General features: G+C 49.2%; 1 protein-coding gene across 2 annotated transcripts in view; it reads right to left on the bottom strand.

Moving 5' to 3' along the window:
• Positions 1-1,827: 1,827 nt before the first annotated feature.
• The window catches only part of Marco (macrophage receptor with collagenous structure), a 39,810-nt gene continuing 21,569 nt past the window's right edge, over positions 1,828-20,068 (bottom strand). Inside the window, exons 5-16 of one of the 2 annotated variants that reach the window (XM_050124467.1) lie at positions 18,584-18,628; positions 15,784-15,828; positions 15,381-15,488; positions 13,087-13,185; positions 12,950-12,985; positions 12,242-12,340; positions 12,094-12,156; positions 6,725-6,769; positions 4,818-4,916; positions 4,435-4,479; positions 3,632-3,814; positions 1,828-2,072 (exon numbers count right to left, since the gene is read on the bottom strand). In XM_050124467.1, coding sequence (XP_049980424.1) covers positions 1,942-2,072; positions 3,632-3,814; positions 4,435-4,479; positions 4,818-4,916; positions 6,725-6,769; positions 12,094-12,156; positions 12,242-12,340; positions 12,950-12,985; positions 13,087-13,185; positions 15,381-15,488; positions 15,784-15,828; positions 18,584-18,628 — 998 coding nt within the window. In that variant the 3' untranslated portion in view covers positions 1,828-1,941. The remainder of the gene's footprint in view (positions 2,073-3,631; positions 3,815-4,434; positions 4,480-4,817; positions 4,917-6,724; positions 6,770-12,093; positions 12,157-12,241; positions 12,341-12,949; positions 12,986-13,086; positions 13,186-15,380; positions 15,489-15,783; positions 15,829-18,583; positions 18,629-20,068) is intronic. The other variant, XM_050124466.1, reaches the window with a different exon arrangement.

The following is a 20,068-nucleotide window of genomic DNA, read 5'->3' as shown; positions in this document are numbered from 1 at the left end:
GCAGGACCTCTTAATGAGCTGCAGGGTTTTGCAGCTAAAGCTGAGTCAGGAAGCCTCTCTTAGATGAGGGCGCTTGCTTGCCTCTAGCAAGCAGAGTAGACCCGAAAAATTGTTGCTACCAAGAAAACATGCTTCACTCCATTCTTTCCCAAGCTTTCTCAGGCTTTTTGTGGATTCAGTTATCTTCTTGTTGGGCAGCCATCTGTTGAAATTGAAGTGGCAGCGGGGCTGCATCCCCAGCACCCCGGCCGCCTGCTAGCTCATGCCCGAAATAACAACACACAAATTGTATTCTTTTAAACACTGCTTGCCCATTATATCTAGCCTCTTCTCGGCTAACTCTCGCACCTGGACTAGCCCATTTCTAATAATGTGTGTAAGCACCCCATGGTGCGCTTACCAGGAAGATTCTAGCCTACGTCCATCCTGGGTCGGAGTTGCCTGGGAGAGCAGAGCCTGGCGTCTCTGCTCCAGAGAGCAGAGCTGTCGCGTCTACCCAGGAGAGCTGAGCATGGTGTCTCTGCTCCAGAGAGCAGAGCTATCTCGCATCTGTCTGAGGAGTCTTACCTCACTTCCTCTTCCTTTTATTTACTCCTCCCACCTATGTTTTAACCTATTAGGGCAAGCAGTTTCTTTATTTAATTAACCAATGAAATCAACAGATTGATATATGACACTCCCACATCACAGTGATTTATTGTGCAGCTGTTGATGAATTAAAATGTGTGTGTGTGTGCATGTGTGTGTATGTGTGTGTGCATGTGTGTGCGCGCGCACGTGTGTATATGTACATGTGTGTGTGGTGTGTGTGCATGTGTGTGGTGGGGGGAATATTTGCAGGTGAGCACAGGTGCCTGAAGAGGTCAGAAGAGGGTATCAGATTCCCTAGAGTTAGTATTGGGCATGGTTAAGTGCTCATTTGCAAGAGTGTACGCTCTTAATTGTTGAGCCATCTTCTCCAGTCCCCGATGATGCCGTTGGAGGCTGGAAGGGGTACCAGAGCCACTGGAACTGGAGCTGCAGGCAGCTGTGAGCTCCCTGTTATGGGTGCTGGGCATAGAACTTGGGTCTTCTGTAAGAACAGGTAGTGCTTTTGGTTACTGGGAGCCATCTCTCCAGCTTCCCAACATTTTTTAAATGTGAGTTCTGGGTTGCACACTCAGGTGAGCCATCTCTTCAGCTCCCCAACATTTTTTTTTTTTTTTTGTTTTTCGAGACAGGGTTTCTCTGTGGCTTTGGAGCCTGTCCTGGAACTAGCTCTTGTAGACCAGGCTGGTCTCGAACTCACAGAGATCCGCCTGCCTCTGCCTCCCGAGTGCTGGGATTAAAGGCGTGCGCCACCACCGCCCGGCCTCCCCAACATGTTTTAAACATGAATTCTGGGTTGCACACCCAGGCTCTCGTACTAGTACCATAAGTGCTTTTATCCCCTGAGCCATCTCCCTAGCCTTCAATTAGTATTCTCTGAGTTTCTACATGGGGGGCTGCCAAAAGTCCTCAGAGTTATGGACCTCAGAGTAACCCGTGGATGGAAAAGGACAGTTCTCATGTATCTATGACCAGGCACCATTGGTAATCTAACGCCTAGGCAGCAGACAGCCAAAGAGAGGGCCACGTGCTGGTGACAGAGAGGGAGGGAGGCCCTGAAAAGTGATGAATGACTGAAGGGCTGGCCAAGATGAAATATAGCCACAGTAACTTTCATATGCTTCAGCCTTGTCTCCCCTCTAGCTTTTGAGTCACGGGCATGTCTGTGAGCCTCGCATGTGCATTTTGAGTGGGCATGGCTATAAAGAACGGGGGTACTAGCTCAGAGACACTCGGGCACAGCAGATCCCCAGCTGTTTTATTAATCCCCCCAACAGAGTTAGGGAGCCCACAGGTCTCCATGTGGTTGGAGTCTGAAGACATCTGGGGACACAGCAGTGACCTCTGCCCAGGTCAGCGGCATTCCACACCCGCGTCTTCATTATGGTTGCAATTGTGAGAGCCCCAGCTGCTCTTTGCGCAGTTCCACAAAGTGCTCTCTGTCCCCAGACAACTCACATTATCCAGCCAGATGTTCCCAGTGCCTGACACAGAGGAAGAAAGAGAGAGAAAGGAAAGGTGTTAGGTGAGAGGTCAGGGTAACATGCCAGTTCCCAGGAGCTCCCAGGTAGGCGAGAGACCAGGCGAGCCCAGGGCTCTAAGACTCTTTTAATATCTTTTACAGTATCTCCGATTCTTTTCCGACCTCAACCACATCATGAACGCCTCATGCAAATATTTACTACTTAATCCACATGCTATGTGTGCACACAGCCTTCCACGGTCTCCCCATCAGCTTGGCTCCCTCAAGTTGCATCTGTATTTCCACAGGACCTACGGCAGCCATGTGGCTACCAGCCCCTTCTCTCTGGCAGGGTTGAGAACATCATTTTCCAGCCTAGCCAGACAACTTACTGAAAGGCAAACATGAAACTGGGGAGATGGTACCGTGGGTAGGAGAATCTGTGTACGGATCTCCAGCACCCACATAAAAGGGCGGCCAGCCCAGCTCGGGTTCAGTGAGAGACCTTGTCTCAAGAGAATAAGGCAGAGGGTGGACTCTGTGTGATGAGGGGCTCTGTGCTTTGGGGTGGGGTAAAACAGAGAACACCCAAGGAAAGTAACAAGGAGAGCTGGCCTTGTGCCCTTTGTTCAGCCATGGTCTTTGCTATGGTGGGAGGATGGGGTGTGAACTGTTTTCTAGTGATGCAGAGAAGCTTCCCCGACCTGAGGATAGTAAGTCTCAGCATGGTTTTTCTTTCTTCGTACTCTCTACTTTTGGTTTTGTTTGAGACAGAGCTCAGCTATGCAGCACAGAACAGCCTCAAACTCTCTGTCATACTGTCTCAGACTCCCAAGAGCTGGAATAGCAGGTGCTGGCCACTACCTCTGATTTCTCATGGATCCTTTATAAAGACCTTCACAGGGGTGGGGGAGATGGCTCAGCGGGTTAACTGTTGAGCCAGAATATGTGTCAAAAAACAGAAACAGAAATAGGATCTGGTGGTGTGGGCTTGTAATCTCAGTGCTTAGGAGGTAGAGACACAAAGTTCCTTGGCAATCACTGGCCAGGCAACCCCGTCATGTCAATCACTTCAGGCCAGCGAGAGACCCTGCCTCAGCAAAACAAGGACTGAGAAACATCTAAGGTCCTACTCATGTGCACACACAGGGGTGGGGGTATCTTCAAGGCTAAGACTTCTGGCAGCTGCAATTTGGCTTTCCAGATGTGAACGTCTGCCTTTGCCATGGTTCCATCTTCTCCCTCAGCTTTCAAAAGCCACGCTTATCCCTGCTCTATGAACAGTCCTGGCTACGTTTGCTCCAAGACTGGATGGACAGTGACCCACAGTAGTACTCAGAGCTCTTTAAAGCCTTTGCTGTCAGTTCTGGGAATGCAACAGTGTCCTTCAGACAGGGAGCCAAGCTGGAAAGAGGTAAGCCTCGAGCCCAGAGCTGCAGCTACTCTACCCACTGCTAAGCTGCAGGACTTCCCAGTTGCTTGAACCAATGGTTTTCTTTAGCCCCAGCCACACTACGTTACCTCACCAAAGGACCACGTGAACACGTCTAGCACAAAGCCCCTGGCTGCAGAGTCACTCACCACCTCCGTAGCTGGAAAGTCCTTTCCCACTGGAGTAACCGAGCATGCGGCAGAAGACAGTGGCATCGTTATTATCCCAGCCGTCATCACAGATTGTCCCCCAGGCATTGTTAAAGAAAACTTCAGCTCGGCCTCTATTGGTGCCACCCACGATCCGGACAAATAGGGTCGGGGTCGATTCGCCTGGACAAGAACATGTGCAGAAGGTGAGGCGAACGCTAGCCCACAATGCTGTGCATTTGTCTCTTCCTCTTAGATGTTCTACAGCAATGGGGGAGGATGAGTCCTGCTTGCAGGGCCTTGTCATCAGAGCTTACACTCATCCCCCCTTCAGCACCAACACTTCCGGGTGTACAGCCCTCCTTCCTTCTTCCCTGGAGGTAGCAAGCCACGGGGTCAGATGCCTCTGTGGGATCGTGACTTGCCATGTGTTGTGGAAAAGGAATAAAGGGTGAAAAATGGAACAGAAGGAGAGAGTAGAGGTAGAGATGACGTGAATGGACAGAGGGAGAAATTGAGAAGATGAGAAAAAGGAAGGAAAGACGTGAGGGAGTAAGGGAAGGATGGAGAGTGGAAGTAAACATGGGGGGAGGAAGAAGAAGAGAATTTAGGAACCAGGATGGGGAGAGGGAGAGAAGATGGAGAAGGAAGGGAGAGAGGAGGTGCTGTCTGGGTCTCTGGTCACAAATAGGCTCAGGTTAGAAATAAAAAATGTTATACCCTTGGGAAATACCCACCCCCCAGGATTCTGCAATAGGTAATTAACTCTAAAAGAGAAGAAAAGACAATTAAGCATCTGTTACCTTGTTGACCCTTTTCTCCCTTCTGTCCTTGCTGGCCAGAAGACCCTGTCACAAAGAAACACCACACAATTTGACCCAAGAGTTTCCTCGCCCTTTCTGCCCTCATGAGAACATGTAGAGGGAGGACACGGGCCTCAGATGTAGCGGAAGGTTAGAAGTTGATAGTGGCAGCATTTAGTGAGCAACAGGACGTATAGAAAGACTGGCTCTGGTGCTGCCTGAGGGAGGCGAGCACAGACAGCAAGGCTGCGTGCATGCTGGGGAAACTTGGTTATATCCAGGACTGTCTCTAGCATGCAACTTGACAACCCAATAAAGACATCCCACCAGCCTGGTTTCTGAAGATCCCTAACCTTTAAGTCCATTTAAATGGCAGCACCTACCTTTGATCCCAGGGCTTCCCTTCAGGCCGGGTTGTCCAGGTTCTCCTTTGGGGCCTGCCAGCCCAGGGTTTCCAGCGTCTCCCTTTCTGCCTGCAAAGCCTGAGAGGATATAGTTAGCCCCATAGATGCTCCACTCTGTGTCCTAGATGAATTCAAGGGCCTTGCTGATTACTGGATGAGTGGCCCTTGGCTATCAGATCCCTGAGGAATGGGCTGTGTAAACACTCAGCCAGGCCTTTGGTCCTGCTGAGGGCTGTTCTGGTTGTCTGGTCTTCTACCTTAATGCCATGGAGAACGCAAAGGAAGATATGGCTGGTAGAATCCTCATAAGATGACATAGTTATGTGGAAGTTTCAGTCTTTCTGTGGGAATTTGCTAGAATGTTTCTAGGTCCCCATGTCTGATTAGTAAATTAAGACTGCAATAGAATATGTGGCTAACGTGGAAGAAACATCACTCTAGAAGCCTGCCTGAGTTCTGTTGTAACACTTGCTGTGGCGTGGGCATGGTTTGCACCTACCCAACTAAGGTTCTTGTGGTGGGAGATTAAGCCTCATACAAAGGGTGTTAAGAGGATCTGGATATGGTGGGAGGTCCTCCAAGCCATGTGAGGGTGCTGTCTGTAGAAGAGAGCCTGGGACTCTGCCAATTTCCTGTCCTGCCTGAGCTTCCTTTGATTGATGATGGTCCAGATGGTTAGATGGGATTTTAGGCGACACATGAGAAGAGCACACTTGCACCCTTGTAAAAAGGAATCCCCTCGAGCACACTGTAAACAGCTCAGCAGGACACCTACCCACACAGGGAGCAATGACCGGACAGAGGCATCTATCTGTACCATGGTTCTCAGGGACCAGGCTGACCTCCTCGTAGAGGGGCAGGCCCAGGCTTTGGACTGACACCATTCCTCTCATTCTCTAGAAAATTTGCTAGTTGGAGATGGCAGAGTGGGGACCGCAGGTCCTTTGGGAGGTTGCTCCCTATGTTCCCAGCTTGCTGGCTGACTGAGTAAACTTCAGTCAGCTTAAAAAGTTCAGCAAGAGGTGGTGGCGCACACCTTTAATCCCAGCACTTGGGAGGTAGAGGCAGACAGATCTCTGTGAGTTCGAGGCCAGCCTTGTCTAGAAGAGCTAGTTCCAGGACAGGAACCAAAAAACTACAGAGAAACCCTGTCTCGAAAAAAAAAAAAAGTTCAGCATGTGAAAGGCAGAGGTAGGCAGAGCTCTGTGAGTTTGAGGCTAACCTGCTGTACATAGCAAGTTCTAGTCCAGCCAGGGCTGCACAGTGAAATCCTATCTCAAAAAAAACAAACAACCAAAATAACCCCAAAATTAAAAACAAACAAACCAAATCAAAACAAACAAGCAATAAGCAGAACTAGACTCAGTTCTCCTCATTTTTGCTCATTGGTGTTTGCGGTGACAGGCAACATGGGGCTGTGCCATGATCTTTCATTTACTGTTTCTGTTTATAAAGGAGACTCCTTTGGGCAGTATGGTGATAGTTATGATGAAGAAGATGATGGTATCCAGATGAGAAGTAGCAACAGAAGGGGAGGAGGGACTTGGGGAACCAAGAAGGGTAAAACAGGTCAAAGCAGAGATGGAAAAGCCTTGACCTTAAGAGGAGAAAGAGATCACCCTGTTCTTTGGTGGTGGCATGGCTTGGCACCGCCCACCCTCCTTGGGCTGACTCATCTGCCTCACTTCCTAGCCATTTTAGGATACCGAGTTCCTGCCCTTTCCCCAGATCTTCCAGGGAAGGAATGGAGGCTTGGGTGACAAAACTTGGAGTCTTGCTCATCTCTGAGAGTAAGGTCACTGTTCAAAGTCAATAAGGCTTTGCTCCACATACAGAGTTCTCCCCAGTCATCAGTCTGAGAAATTAAAACAAAGCCAGCCCTTTACCTGGGACTCCTGATTCTCCTTTTGTGCCTTTCTGTCCTTGAATTCCTAAGATGGAAACACAGGGAAAGGGGAGAGGATAATAAAACTTAGATATTAGACACTTTTAATCTTAGACAGTCTCTACCTCTGTCTGATTAATGCCGATGGAAGGCTGATTGCTTCACACTTCACAGTGGGGTGGAAGGGGAGACAGGCTGCAGACAGATGAAGACCGTGCTTGGGAAATGTGGTGACGTCGTGTGTGAGAGCTTCAGGCCCACGGCCTCCAGACGCCCTGGCCTGTCTCCCTCTCTCCACCAGCGACCCGATGTGACCTCGAGGCCAACCTTTGTCCTTATTGCTTTCTCTCTCATGAGATTTGCATAAGACAGAGCAGAAATATTTTGTAAATGAACACTTTGGTTCCAAAGATTGTGGAGTGACTACCCTGATTTTTAGAGGACATCACCTATAGTACAGGAGTCGAAATAGTTTGTGTGTTTGTATGTGCGCACGGGGAGGCCAGGGGACAACCTTCAGTGTCCCTCCACAGACTTTGCCTGTCTTGTATTTGAAGGCAGGGTCTCTCAGTGGGGCCTAGAACACTCCAAGTAGTTAGGCTGGATGGCAAACCAACCCTGGGGATCCTTCAGTTTCTCTATCCCCAGCTCCAGGATTACAGGAGCACAGCACCATGTCTGGCTAATTTTTAGTGTGGATTTTGGGGGATCAACTCAGTTCTTCATGGTATGCAAGGGCAGCCCCTATTAACTAACCTTGGATTAGTTACCGCGTCTCATCCACATGGAAAGGAGTCTCAATGTTCAGAAAATGAAAAAAATAATAAAGCAACCATTGGGGATTATTCCAGTTGAACTTAATGTGAGAGGCCCTCTCTCCTGCTCCTCCTTTTCTCGTGTGTGTGTCTGTCTGTCTGTCTGTCTGTCTGTCTGTCTTTCTGTCTGTCTGTCTATCTGATCAAAGGACAACTTTCAGGAGCTGGCTCTCTCTTTACACTGCATGGGGTGCTGGGCTAAAATTCAGATTGTCCAGCTTGGCAGCACATGAAATTACCCATGCGACGTCACTGGCTCCTCCCCTTCTCTCCTCCCCACCTCTCCAGTCATTCACTCCTTAGTGAACTTACCTTTCCCAGAAGACCCGCTGTCTCCAGCACCCTTCAAGCATCCCCATGGTGGGTCATTATCTGTTCTTTCAGCACTTTAAGGGCCCATACTGGTTTCTATCAAATCAGTGGGGCTCCCCGAGACCGTTCTGCAAACCTGGGTGAGTGTGAGCTTATTGCGGGCCATTGGGAAGGAGTGGATGATACAACAACTATTTATGGCCACCTGTGCCTGACAGGCTTCCCACCTGTGCCATAAGCCAGCCTTTCCACAGACCCATCCTACTCTATCACCAAAAATTATACAGAGCCATCACCTCCTTCCTGTCCACCCCACCACCCCCTTCTCTACCTGAGTTTTCAGACCTCACTGCAGCGCCAGCAAGGGGAGTGGAGGGGTGGTAGGAAAGTGGCCTGGGTGACCTCTGGAAGAGGGATTCCTGAAAGAAGTGTTGCTCAGCAGCAAATCCCTGTCTGGCCCAGAACTCACTTGTTGATTCATGCTGGCTACTGGGCCCCGGGAACCTCTCTCTCTGTCTTCCCCATTTTGAGGATACAAATGGGTGCCACCAAGCCCAGAGTGTTTTCAAACGGGTTTTGGGGATCGAACTCAAGTCCTCACATATGATATCAACAGAGCTGCCTCCACAGCCCAGCCCTGCCTTCTTTCATTGCTTGCTCCCCTACCCCCACCCCAGGATTCCTGCTGCTTCCCTGCCTGCAGAGGATAGCGTTTGCAGAGGACGCTCAGGGACTTGAGGTGAGGTGATCTATCCAAGGTCACAAAGGAGTGAGCAGTACAAGCTGGCACTTCCCCAGATGCCAGCTTCCACTGTGCCCTGAAGTTGTCTTTGTCCACCAGTGTGCCCAGCTTGCCCTTTCCTGGAGTGTCACTTAGCTTGGTCTGAACGACCTCTCCAGGCTCCCCTGAATAACATCACTGTCTATCTTCAATGTGTCTCAGAATCTCCTGAATGTGGCTTCTGTGGGGCTAGAAGGAGTTTCACTGGGTGAGAATAATTCCTGTTCAAGCATGAGACCCTGAGTACAAATCCACAGCACCTATGTAAAAACCAGGCATGGACTGTGCATGGATGTGCATGGTTACAGCACCCTGTGCTGGGGATTGGAGAGAGCCAGATCCCGGTAGACATGCCAGACAGTCTAGCTGAAACAGCAAGCTTCTGGCTCAGTGGCTTCTATCCCAAGAAAAAAAGAAGTCTAGGATTGATAGGGGAGGTTATCTGACAAGTTCCTCTGGTGACTTCTGCATGCACATGCACACACATATACACATACATAAGTGCTCACACAGAACCATCCTACCAGGTCCACTCAGAGATGCTGATTAAGTGGGACTGGGGACTGACTGGGGTGGGGACCCAAGAACATGTGCTTCTAACAAGTTGCGGGTCCAGGGTCCCACTTAGTGTGGCAGCCCTCTGTGTTACTCCATGTAACAAAATTGAAAAAGCATATATTTGGGATTAGACATTGGGATGGACTCTCAGATCCACTGGGCACTAGCAGCCTGTGGCACGGGGTTTAGTCTCCCTGAGCCTTTGCATGATATGCACATACATGTGGGCATACACATATGTGTGAGTGCCCATGTGGAGGCCTGAGGCGGATGTTAAGTGTTCTTCTAGATCACTCTCCTCTCAAGGGAGTCTCTGGTTGACTTGCAGAGCTCACCAGCTCAGGCTAGTGTAGCCCTGGCGATTCTGTCTCTGTCTTCTGAGGGTTGGAACTACATGGATGATGGGGATCTGAGCTCAGGTCCTCTCCTGGTGCAGCATGAATTTACAGACCGAGCCATCTCCCCAGCCCCGTCTTTGCTTCCTGACTGCTGTACATAGAAGATAGAACTCAGGTGTGGGGGTTGAGAGACCGTGAGTGTGGTGGTAAGCTTCCAAGCGCAGCAAACAGACCTCTTCTCGATTGTAATTAGCCCGTAATAGTGAAACCCAGGCCAAGCCAATGCAACGTCATTCTTCTGTCTTCATCTGAATCAGCTAGATATTCGCTTGAGAGATTCATTGGCTTTATTTACAAAGTGGGAAGGTCATGGGTTTGGAAGCCTGGAAGGCTTTATCAACGCTGGATAACTGCCACTGAAGCTCTAGCTTGGGGATTACCAGTCTCCTGACAGTGAGGTTACAAGGGGATGCTGTCTTCAAACATGAGGATGACATCTGGATCACATCTGCCACCTACCCCAGAAATCACCAAATCTAATTGGCGCAGCCATTCATTAGCCCACAGATTTCCAGGAAGTCCCTTCCATGGGTAATCCACATAAGCCATCAGATGCGGCACCAAGGCAAGCTTCAGCCAAATGGTGATTATCAGACATTGAAAACTGAGTATATAATTCATCCTTTTTACCTTAGGAGCCACTCTTAATGGGTGACCCATGAGATTGGGCTGGTGGTATTTACCATCTGGATGAAAAATGGGGTGCACGCACACATATAGACGCCACATAAAGATGCTTCATGAAGACACACAATGAGCCAGAGATTAAAATGTCTGTAATAAAATTGGCTGGGATCTTGGTGTGTGCAGGTGCGTGCATGTCTGTGGGTACTTGTTGTGGATGCTTGTGTGTGAAACTGGTGTGGGGTCCTGTGTGTGTGTACACACGTGCGCATGTGGCAGACAAAGGTCATCAGCTGTTGTTCCCTAGATGCTGCCACCTTGTTTTCTGAGACAGCGTCTCCCACTATCCTGAAACTTGCCGAGCAGGCTAAGCTGGCTGGCCTGTCTCCACCTTTACAGGACTGGGATTAAAAGCAAATATGACCAAGCCTGTTTTATTTTGACATGAGTTCTGGGAATTGAATTTATGGCCGTGAGCTTACTAGGCACTCCAGCCATCTGAGACATCCCCCCAACCCTGGTGAGGGTGTTTGTGGGTGTCTGGGGCTGGAACCTTGGTGAGAGCTCTTGAGGGAATTTGGGGCTGGGGCGGGGGGACTCAAAACAAAGAGAAAATGCGGGTGAGACAATGGCTTCTAACTGACTTCAGGAAATTCATAAAGATCATACACTCCGTGTCCAAGACTTGCTAGGAGGTACTGATGCATGAGTGAATGAATGAATGAATGAATGAATGAATGAATGAATGAGATAGCCAACCACTTGACCCAGTTCGAACTGGGATGGGCCAGCTTTTATATTTGTCCATATCTCTGCAAAGGCAAGGACATCCAAATTATTTGACCCTGTTCAAACTTATTCTCTGGCAGATGAAGGGGTCAAGGCAGAGGGTCCTTGGACATTCGTGAGCACAGGAGCCTAGTATCACCACTCGGCCCTCCATCCTCCCAAAACTCTCACCTGCACTCCTGACTGCACGGGGCTTTCCAAATGGCATCATAGAGTCTGCGCGAACTGCTTGCCTGTGTCTGTCTACTGCATCCACTAACAAACTTAATGTCACCATAGTGCCCAATGCAGTGGCCTGAACTTTCTAGACTAGGGGAGCATAGTGTAGAAGCCCAACTTCAGAGATCATACAGATTATCTCAGAGACTTAGGAAGTGGTCCACACTGATGAGTGGGTGTGTTACATAGACAAAACTGGCAAGTAGTTTATAATCCAGACCACAAAATGGAAAGTCTCTGTGTTAATCTGTATGACAGTATAGAATAAATCTGTTAGTATATACAACAGAACAGAATGACTCCATGTTTGTCTATATGACAGAAAAGAATTTCTGTTTGACCATATGGCAGAGTAGAATGTCTGTTAGTCCATATGACGGAGTAGAATGACTATAGTAGTCTACAGAACAGAATTTGGAAAAGACCATCTTTGGAACAAACCCCCAGACTGATTGTATACCGAGAGCTTCAGGTAAGCTGTTCAAAGGCTTGAACTAGCCTCCATGAGTTCCCTAGGTTGGATCCGTGTTCCCAGAAGAGAACAGAGGGAAAGATTTTTGCTCCCTGTTCTAATCCTAGTTGCTGCTGTCACTGCAGGAAAGCCCAGCTGGGACAGGGTTTCAGCTTTCTCCTGTAATGCTGAGGTTTGGTCATAGCATTCAAGGCTCTCTGGGAAACGCAGGCAGAAAAGAATAACCCAGAGACCTTGGGCTCAAGGAGACTTAGTGGAGGAAACTATTTTCCTTCTTCAGGAGCCTCTGGGGCCAGAGGACAGGAGAATCTCTGCCTCTTGTGGGATGCTGGGGGCAATCCTTCTTCCTGTCCTTCCAGAATACCCAGCAACCAGACTCCCCACCTCTCCACACCCACTCACCTGTGTCCCCCTTGCTTCCTTTCACACCTGCAGCCCCTGGAATCCCGGGGATCCCTGGAGGTCCTGGACAACAGATACCACATGGGCATAAGGATTGGGCTGGGCAGGCATTGGAATACCACTCCCAGTGCAGGGATAAAGGCCTCACCTGTTGCCCCGGGAGCACCCATGCGGCCTGGTTCACCCTTGGCACCTGAAGGTCCTGCTGCACCAGGTCGGCCTGGAACACCCTGCACTCCAGGTTGTCCTGGAAGGTAAGTGGTGATGGCAGGGTTAGGGGTGAGTAGCACAAGGGCTCCCCACTCTTCACGGCATACATCTCCTAACACTATCCAGCCGCCATCTTTAGAAGTCTTCTACTCCCCTATGGGTGAGAGAGAAGCAATGCCACAGACTTCATCTCCTCTGTCACAGCTGTGGGATTGAAGATGGGGGACAGATTGAGGATGTCGGGTGGGACCACCGAGCTCTGCTCCTCAGCAGCCAAGGAGGTAGGCATGTAAAGAGGGCTATCATTAGCGTCTTCCCTTCTACCAGTTGATCTCTTCCTTTTAGGGACAGTCAGGTTTCTAAAGCCCTGGAGTGCTCTGGGCTAACACTATGACAAAATGAAACTTGTGATCCCAGTCCTTGGGAGCTGGAGAATCAGAAGTTCAAAGTCATCCTTAGATAAATAGTGAGTTTTAGGCTAGCCTGGGCTACATGAGACCCTGTCAGAAAGAAGGGTAAGAGAAAATGAGGAAAGAAGAAAGGAAAGTGGAGAAAGGAGGAATAGAGAGAAAGATAATGAGTAACTTTCCTATTTGACTCCCTCTGGGGCCCGCAGTCACTCTGCCCAGATGCCCGCAGTTCCTACCTTGATCACCTTTGACTCCAGGAGACCCAGCCAAACCTGCAATGGATAAAGATTCCTAAGGATGCTGTCACTAGTACGGGCTCCCAGAAAGAGGGGCATTTCCTTCAGGTCTGCAACCCTACAGTGCAACCTCTTACCTGGAAGGCCTGGTTTCCCAGGGTCTCCTTTATTTCCCTGGGCTCCAGGGGCCCCCATGATCCCTGTGTCTCCCTTCATGCCCATGTCCCCTTTGCTCCCTGTAACAAACAAATGAAAAAGAAATCAAGGCTGGGCATGTGAGAAGGGTAAAACAGCCCACTCAGGCATTTGCTGTCTTATGCAAACTCCGAACTAAAGTGCCCTGTGCTGGAAGTGGAACATCTGGTCACAGCCCTCCAGGAATGAATCCCTTTCCCAGAGACAGGCCAAAAACTTCTAACACCAGTGACCGTGGGGCTACCAGGACCCCAGTCAGAACCATTACCCTGGGGAGAAGGAGCACAGCCGGGGGTCACCCAGTACTTAGGGGGCTCCTTTTACTCTCTACAAATTTGGGAATTATCTTTCATAGCCTCTCAGACTGAAATCTGAATGTTCTAGAAAGCATCTCTCCGATGCCTAGAATAGAAAGGTCACTGGGAAAGAGAAAAACAATGCAGCAGTTTCTGTGCCCGCCTGCGGCACAGACACGGGCTGCCCTGGCCCCCAAGTTTTCAAATTTTCCACTTGTCATCAGCATTCGGAACTCATTCAGCCAGTCCTCTCCTGAGTCCTCTGTCTCTCCCTCCTCCTTTCCCTCAGTACCTGGTGCATATCAATTGAGGGCAGCTGCCTTCCTGAAGGGCAGGTCAGCTGGGGAAGGGGCTGCACAGTGGGCTCGCTCAGCAGTAGCCACTCTGAGAGCCACTAAGGTTACACTGTCGCCTGGGTGTGGACACCCAGCTCTGTTCCCACTGGGACCAACATGGGGTGATGGTCTCAAAGAGGACTGTCACCCCAAAGCAACCTTTCCAGCTCTCTAATGGACATGCTGACAGAAAAATTACTAAAAGAAAAATGTATAGCTCTATTCTGTAATATTGAAATGTACTGGTTTTGTGAAGTGTATACCTGTACATGCATGTTTAAGTGTGTGCATACACATGTATGTGTAAGCACCTGGACATGAGTTTGAAAGCCAGATGACCTTGGGCATTGTTCCTCAGCTCCTATCTGCCTTGTTTTGTTTTTGAGGCAGGGTCTCTCACTGAACTTGGAACTCAGCACACAGGTTGGCCTGTTAGTCCCAGGGATCGGCCTGTCTCTGCCTCATCAGTACTGGGATTATGAGCATATGCTACCATGCCTGGCTTTTCTCCATACCTTCTGGAGTGCAAGCTCACATCCTTGTACTTGTACAGCAAGTGCTTTACCAAGTGAGCCATCTCTCCAGCCTTCTACTCTTGCTATTTTGACAAGGTCCTGGGATAGGACTCAGGTGCCATGCCAGCTTCCTCCCAGTAATTCAGAATGGATTCATGATTAATTGGTCAATGTCTCCAAAGAGGACAGCAAGAGCAAGGATCAGCCTCCCCTGGTCTGAGTGAGTGAGGGTAGCCCAAGGCTTGCGAGTGAGTCTAGACAATTAGACATAAGGAATGAATGTTTCCTGGGACCAGAGAGATGGCTCGGTGGGTAAAGTACCTGATGCATAAGCCTGAGGTGCTGAGTTTGAATCCTAGCACCCATATAAAAAGCTAAGCATGGTGGTAAGTGCTTGTTATCCCAGAGCTTGGGGAGAGAAGGCAAGAGATCTCTGGGGCTTGCTGGCCAGCCAGTGAGGGAGCTCCAGATTCCGTGAAAGACCCCATCTCAAGAATAAACCACACTGAGAATGTGTTATATGAAAATATATATTTTCAATAAAAAACAAAACAAAATGAAAAGACAAAAAAGCAAAAAGGTGGAAAGTGATTGAGGAAGACACTCAATAGCAACACATGTACAAATGTGTGCACATGTACACTATATACCACCCATGTTTTTTTTAAAGGAGGGCTCTTTCCTGATGGGACACCAAGTGGTAATAAAGGACTGAGTTCATTGGGCACAAAGATGTCACCAGGGAGCAAGAGCACACCCCGGTGTCCTCGCCTTAGGAGTCCAAATAGTTCCATGAAAACCATCTTGAAAGCTCTCACCACACAGAATTAAAAGTGTCACAGATAGGGCAAGTATCTTGTGTTGATCAGTGTACAACCTACGTATCACACTGTAACCCACAAACATGAATGATTATGTATCAATAGAAATAAACTAATTCCTTTTTGGAAGAACTGGAGTACAGTTGAGGCTTCTCTTAAACAGCCAAGCAGGCAGTTCTTGAGCCCTGTTCTCAGCCACAGTAGGTATACACAAACTCCCCATGACCTCCAGCTCCCCGTGAATGCTAACACCCCAACACAACTCTTACCTGGAAGGCCTAGGTCCCCTTTGTCTCCCTTGGTGCCATGTTCCCCCTTGGGGCCAATGAGACCTTTGTCGCCTTTGCTTCCCTTCTCTCCTTGAGGTCCTGGGGCACCTGTGGCAAGACCAGGAATGAGGCAGGCACCAACTGTCCTGCTGGAGATGGGCTCCCTGGGACAGAAGCGGAGTGAGGTGGAAAGGGATCTCTAGGGAAAACGTGGGGGACACATTGATTAGCTCGTCTCTTTGATGGGCTTGGTGAGCTCTTTGAAGTCTTGAGACAGAAAGGAGAGTAGAAAGGCCTTGACCCTCAAGGGTCAGGGCAGGGCTGTAGAGAGAACACATGGGGACAGTTGCTCTATGGGAGTTGGCAGTGCATGGCTGGTCCCAGAATAGGAAGCCCAAGTTACCCATTGCTCCTTGTTTCCCTGGTGCACCCGTGAGTCCCTGGAGGCCTGTGAGATGAGAAGAAGGACTCAGTCACTGTGGTGTGGTTTTTTGAGTGAGCTGACAGACATTCTGGGGGCCCCGAATCGGTGCAGGTACCCCATCCTAAGTTCCCTATCCCTACACACGCAAGCCTACGTGGCAGAAAATGAGGCAGGTTCAGATGGCGATGATTGTTTTTCAAAAGGCTTGGGGCCAGTGTATGGCCACGGAAGGAAGACTCTAGAAGAAGGCAGGTTGGTTTGAATCATAGCTGTCTCTCCAAGCAAGGTAAATGACCTTGAAAAGGACACCTCAGTATCCCTTGTCTCAACACTCTCATCTGTAAAATGGGACTGGTGACGAGTGGGTCCTCTGTAGATCCCTTACTAATGCTCCTGTGCCCAGGACAGAAAATGGAGTTGGGAAATAACGGTCCCCTCCTGGGTCACTGGGGTTATAGGTGAGCATGCAGGACACAGCCGAAAGTGCAGGGGATTCCCAGGGACGAGGACTGAGACAGGATAGTGAGCACAGGGAGAAATGGAGAGATCTGGAGGGTAGGTGAGAAAGGAAGAGGGTCTGCAAGGCTCTCTGGAATGCCTGAACCCCAAATTTTCCTGGGGTTATTAGCTGCTCTTGACCTCTGTGTCACCATCACAGATACTTCCCCCTCCTGCTAGGTTTGTGGGTTCCGTGGAGCATGAGAGGAGTGTTGAGAGCCAGTAAGATTGTCCAGCTTTCTCCTGCACTCTGCAGGTGCCTGCTGGAGCCAGAAGAAGAGAGGGATTCCAGGCTCTGCCTCTAGGGATGGCCTGTGCCTGCCCTTCCAAGTGGCCTGGTTATTTGCGTCTCTGGAATCTGGGGAACCTATTCCATGCCCTTTTCTCTCTGGGTGGAAAGAGGGGAGACTAGCTCCCTTCCGAGTGGCCTGCTGTGTGAGTGAGTGTGAGGCTGCTTGTGCACAGAGCATGTGAGTATCTGCAGGTGCATACTCCTGAGTGTCACTATGCTGTGCTTAAGTGTTAGCACCAGAGTGTGTGCAGAATCCTACGTGTGTGCATGAATGTGTGGTCATGTGACTGTGAGGATGTATGTGTGTGGAGAAATGTGTGCTCACACATGTGCATGAATATGTGAGCGTGTAGTTCCTTGATTGTGTACTGTGAGGATGCACGTATGCCGAAATGTGTGTTTACACAAGTCTGAGTGCATGAGGGTGTGGCTCTGAGAGCGTGTGGTGTGAGTGTAAAGATGTATGCATGTGCGGGCACCAGTGTTCATATGAGTGCACAAGTGAATGTGCGGCTTTGTGTATAGCATATGAGTGTAAGGACACAATAACATGTGTAGCCGCGTGCTTGCAAATGAATGTGTGTGAGAGCACATGGTGGTGCCATGTATGGGAACGTGAGTGTTTATGCACGCTTCTCACCACACTTTAATCTCCCTTTCCCTTGTTTAAAGCCTCTTGGAAGAAGCCCTGCCTAGACACGGAGTAGTGGGTTCCCCAGGATCCTATTAACTGCCTTCTTAACAGAGCCAGTTCCTAAAAGGCACTTTCTCTGCTCACCCCCTTTTGTGGTTGCTGGAGCTTTCTGGAGGGGTAAGCCTGCGATTTTGTTTACTTCCCCTTTGACCTAGACCAGCTGGCTCCTCTCACTACTGTTAAAAGGTCTCAGGACTCTGAATCCTTCCTCCTTCACAGCAGGTCCACCCACAAGGCACTGGGAGAGTTCTGTGTAAGCCAACAATCACTCCCCTAGGCTTTTGTCTCCTCAGAGAGACAGCTCTGGGTCTACTACTCTGACAGAGCTATGCCAGAGGCTAAGACAGCTGGGCAGGTTTCAGCCTCAGCCTGAAGAATGGAACCTAATACATGGCCTAGCAGCAGTTGTGGACTTTAAGCCATTATCTGGAGGCTGGTATGGTGATGTAGGCCTGAAATCCCAGCACTCAGGAGGCTGAGGCAGGAAGACTGAGAGTTGAAGTTGGATTACTGCTGGGCTCAAAGGACAGTAACAGCAAAGGGCTTGGATGACGACAGTCTCAGTAAAGTGCTTGCCTTGCAAGCGTGAGGACTTGAGTTTGACTCACAAATCCCACGTAAGACAGCTAAAAGTGAGGCTGTATGCATGTAGTCTCTATATCGAGGAGGCCGAGACAGGCGGATCCCTGGGGCTCACTGGCTAGTTAATCTAATCTATTTGGGAAGTTACAGGTCAGTAAAACATTTTGCCTCTAAACAAAACAAAGCTCAAAAACAAAATCCAAGGTGGGCAGTGTCTCAAGAATACTGCCAAGGTTGACTCCAGCTTCTCCATGGACACATGTTGCCAAGACACAACACATGTGTGCACATGTGTGAAGAGAGAGAGACAGAGACAGGGAGAGAAGAATTACAGTAACAGCAGCTCACTGAAGCCTCAACTCCATTTTACATAGAAAAAAACCGAGATGCCTGGAGGTAAGGGAGGCAGGGTCCCAAAGGCAGATGTGTGGATGTTTCAGCCTCAGCCCCTGCTGGACCATGGAGCTGCACCCCCCTCACCCTCAGCTCACAGGTTTGCACTCCTCAGCAGAGAAGGTTCAGCAGGAATGTCCACACCTTACAACCTGTCCATGCTGAGGAACCATTGGGCAGTACTCTTGTTTGTGAACCCCCCTCACTTCTGAACCCATCCCAAGTCTCATAAAAGCTTCCTCCCCTTGTGCAGGCCACCCCATGGGGTTAGCCACTGTGGAACCTTGTCACTGGGAAAGCCCACTGTGATACCTACTCACCTGCCTCTCCTTTGATGCCTGGTGGGCCCTGGGGTCCTGGGACACCTGGAGATGTAAGGGTAAAAACATGAAGTTAGAGATCCTGGTGAAGATAGATAAGAGGGCTTACAGCTGGCTAGGTGATGTGAGATTCCCCTCTATATGCTATGAATACCATTGGTGAATAAAGAAACTGCCTTGGCCTGTGATAGGGCAAAAGAATAGAGTTAGGCGGGGAAAAATAAATTGAATGTTGGGAGAAGGAAGGTGGAGTTTACAGAAGCCATGTAGCCCCGCAGGAGACATACGCTGGAACTTTATCAGGTAAGCCACAGCCTTGTGGTGATACACAGATTAACAGAAATGGGTTAAATTAAGATGTAAGAGCTAGCTAGGAATATGCTTAAGCTTTTGGCGAAACAGTATTGCAAATAATATGGTTTCTGTGTGATTATTTTGGGTCTGAGCAACCAGGAACAAACAAGCAACCTCTTACAAAAGTTGGGTAGGAGACAGACAAGTTGAGAAGCTAATAGGAAGAACAGGATTCTGGAAAAACCAAAAACAAACAGAGCTGATCTCAGCAGGAGCTGAACCAGCTTGCTGAATCCTTCCTTGAAGTTCACACTTAAGGCACCATTGCCCTTTCCACTAATGAACTTCTCAACCTCACAAGTGGGTACACTTGAAACACATTTTCCACAGTTAACACAGCTAATTGTAACAGACTGCATGGTGGGCAAGCCTCCACCTCCAGGGCTCAGCAGTTAAGATACTCTTGCAGAGAATCTGAGATCAGTTCCTGGTACCCGTGTAGGGCACAGATGCCTGTATCTCCAGCTCCAGGGCATCTACGTGCTTCTTCTAGAACAGCGTTCACATGCGCGTGCCCTCGTCTTCCAGCACAATGTTCACACACATAAGCCCCATCTTCCTGCACAGTGTTCACACGCACGTGTCCCCATCTTCCAGCACAGCATTCACATGCACGTGCCCCCGTCTTCTAGCACAGCATTCACACGCATGTGCCCCCATCTTCCAGAACAATGTTCACACGCACATGCCCCTCTCTTCCAGCATAGTGTTCAGGTGCATGTACCCCATCTTCCAGCACAGCATTCACATGTGCGTGCCTTCGTCTTCCAGCACAGAGTTCACACACATGTGCCCTCACACAGACACATACTCATTCATGTTGTCAGAAAAACAAAACTTAACAAACCATTAAGGAAAACTCTGTTTTTTAAAAAGCAAGCCTCTGCATTTCAATCCCTGACATCAAACTCTACTACAGAGCTACAGTACTGAAAACAGCCTGGTATTGGCATAAAAACAGACAGGAGGACCAATGGAACGGAATCAAAGACCCAGATATTAAATCACACACCTGTGAACACCTGATTTTTGACAAAGAAGCAAAAAATAAAGAAAGCATATTTAACGAATGGTGCTGGCATAACTGCATATCAACATGTAGAAGAATGAAAATAGATCCATATCTATCAC

Source organism: Alexandromys fortis, unplaced genomic scaffold (assembly GCF_014885135.2).
Source record: "Alexandromys fortis isolate MF-2015 unplaced genomic scaffold, M_Fortis_MF-2015_v1.1 scaffold_232, whole genome shotgun sequence".
Taxonomy (NCBI): Eukaryota; Metazoa; Chordata; class Mammalia; order Rodentia; family Cricetidae; genus Alexandromys; species Alexandromys fortis.
The sequence above is the reverse complement of the archived record's forward strand: the minus strand, read 5'-3'. Positions and strand labels throughout refer to the sequence as shown.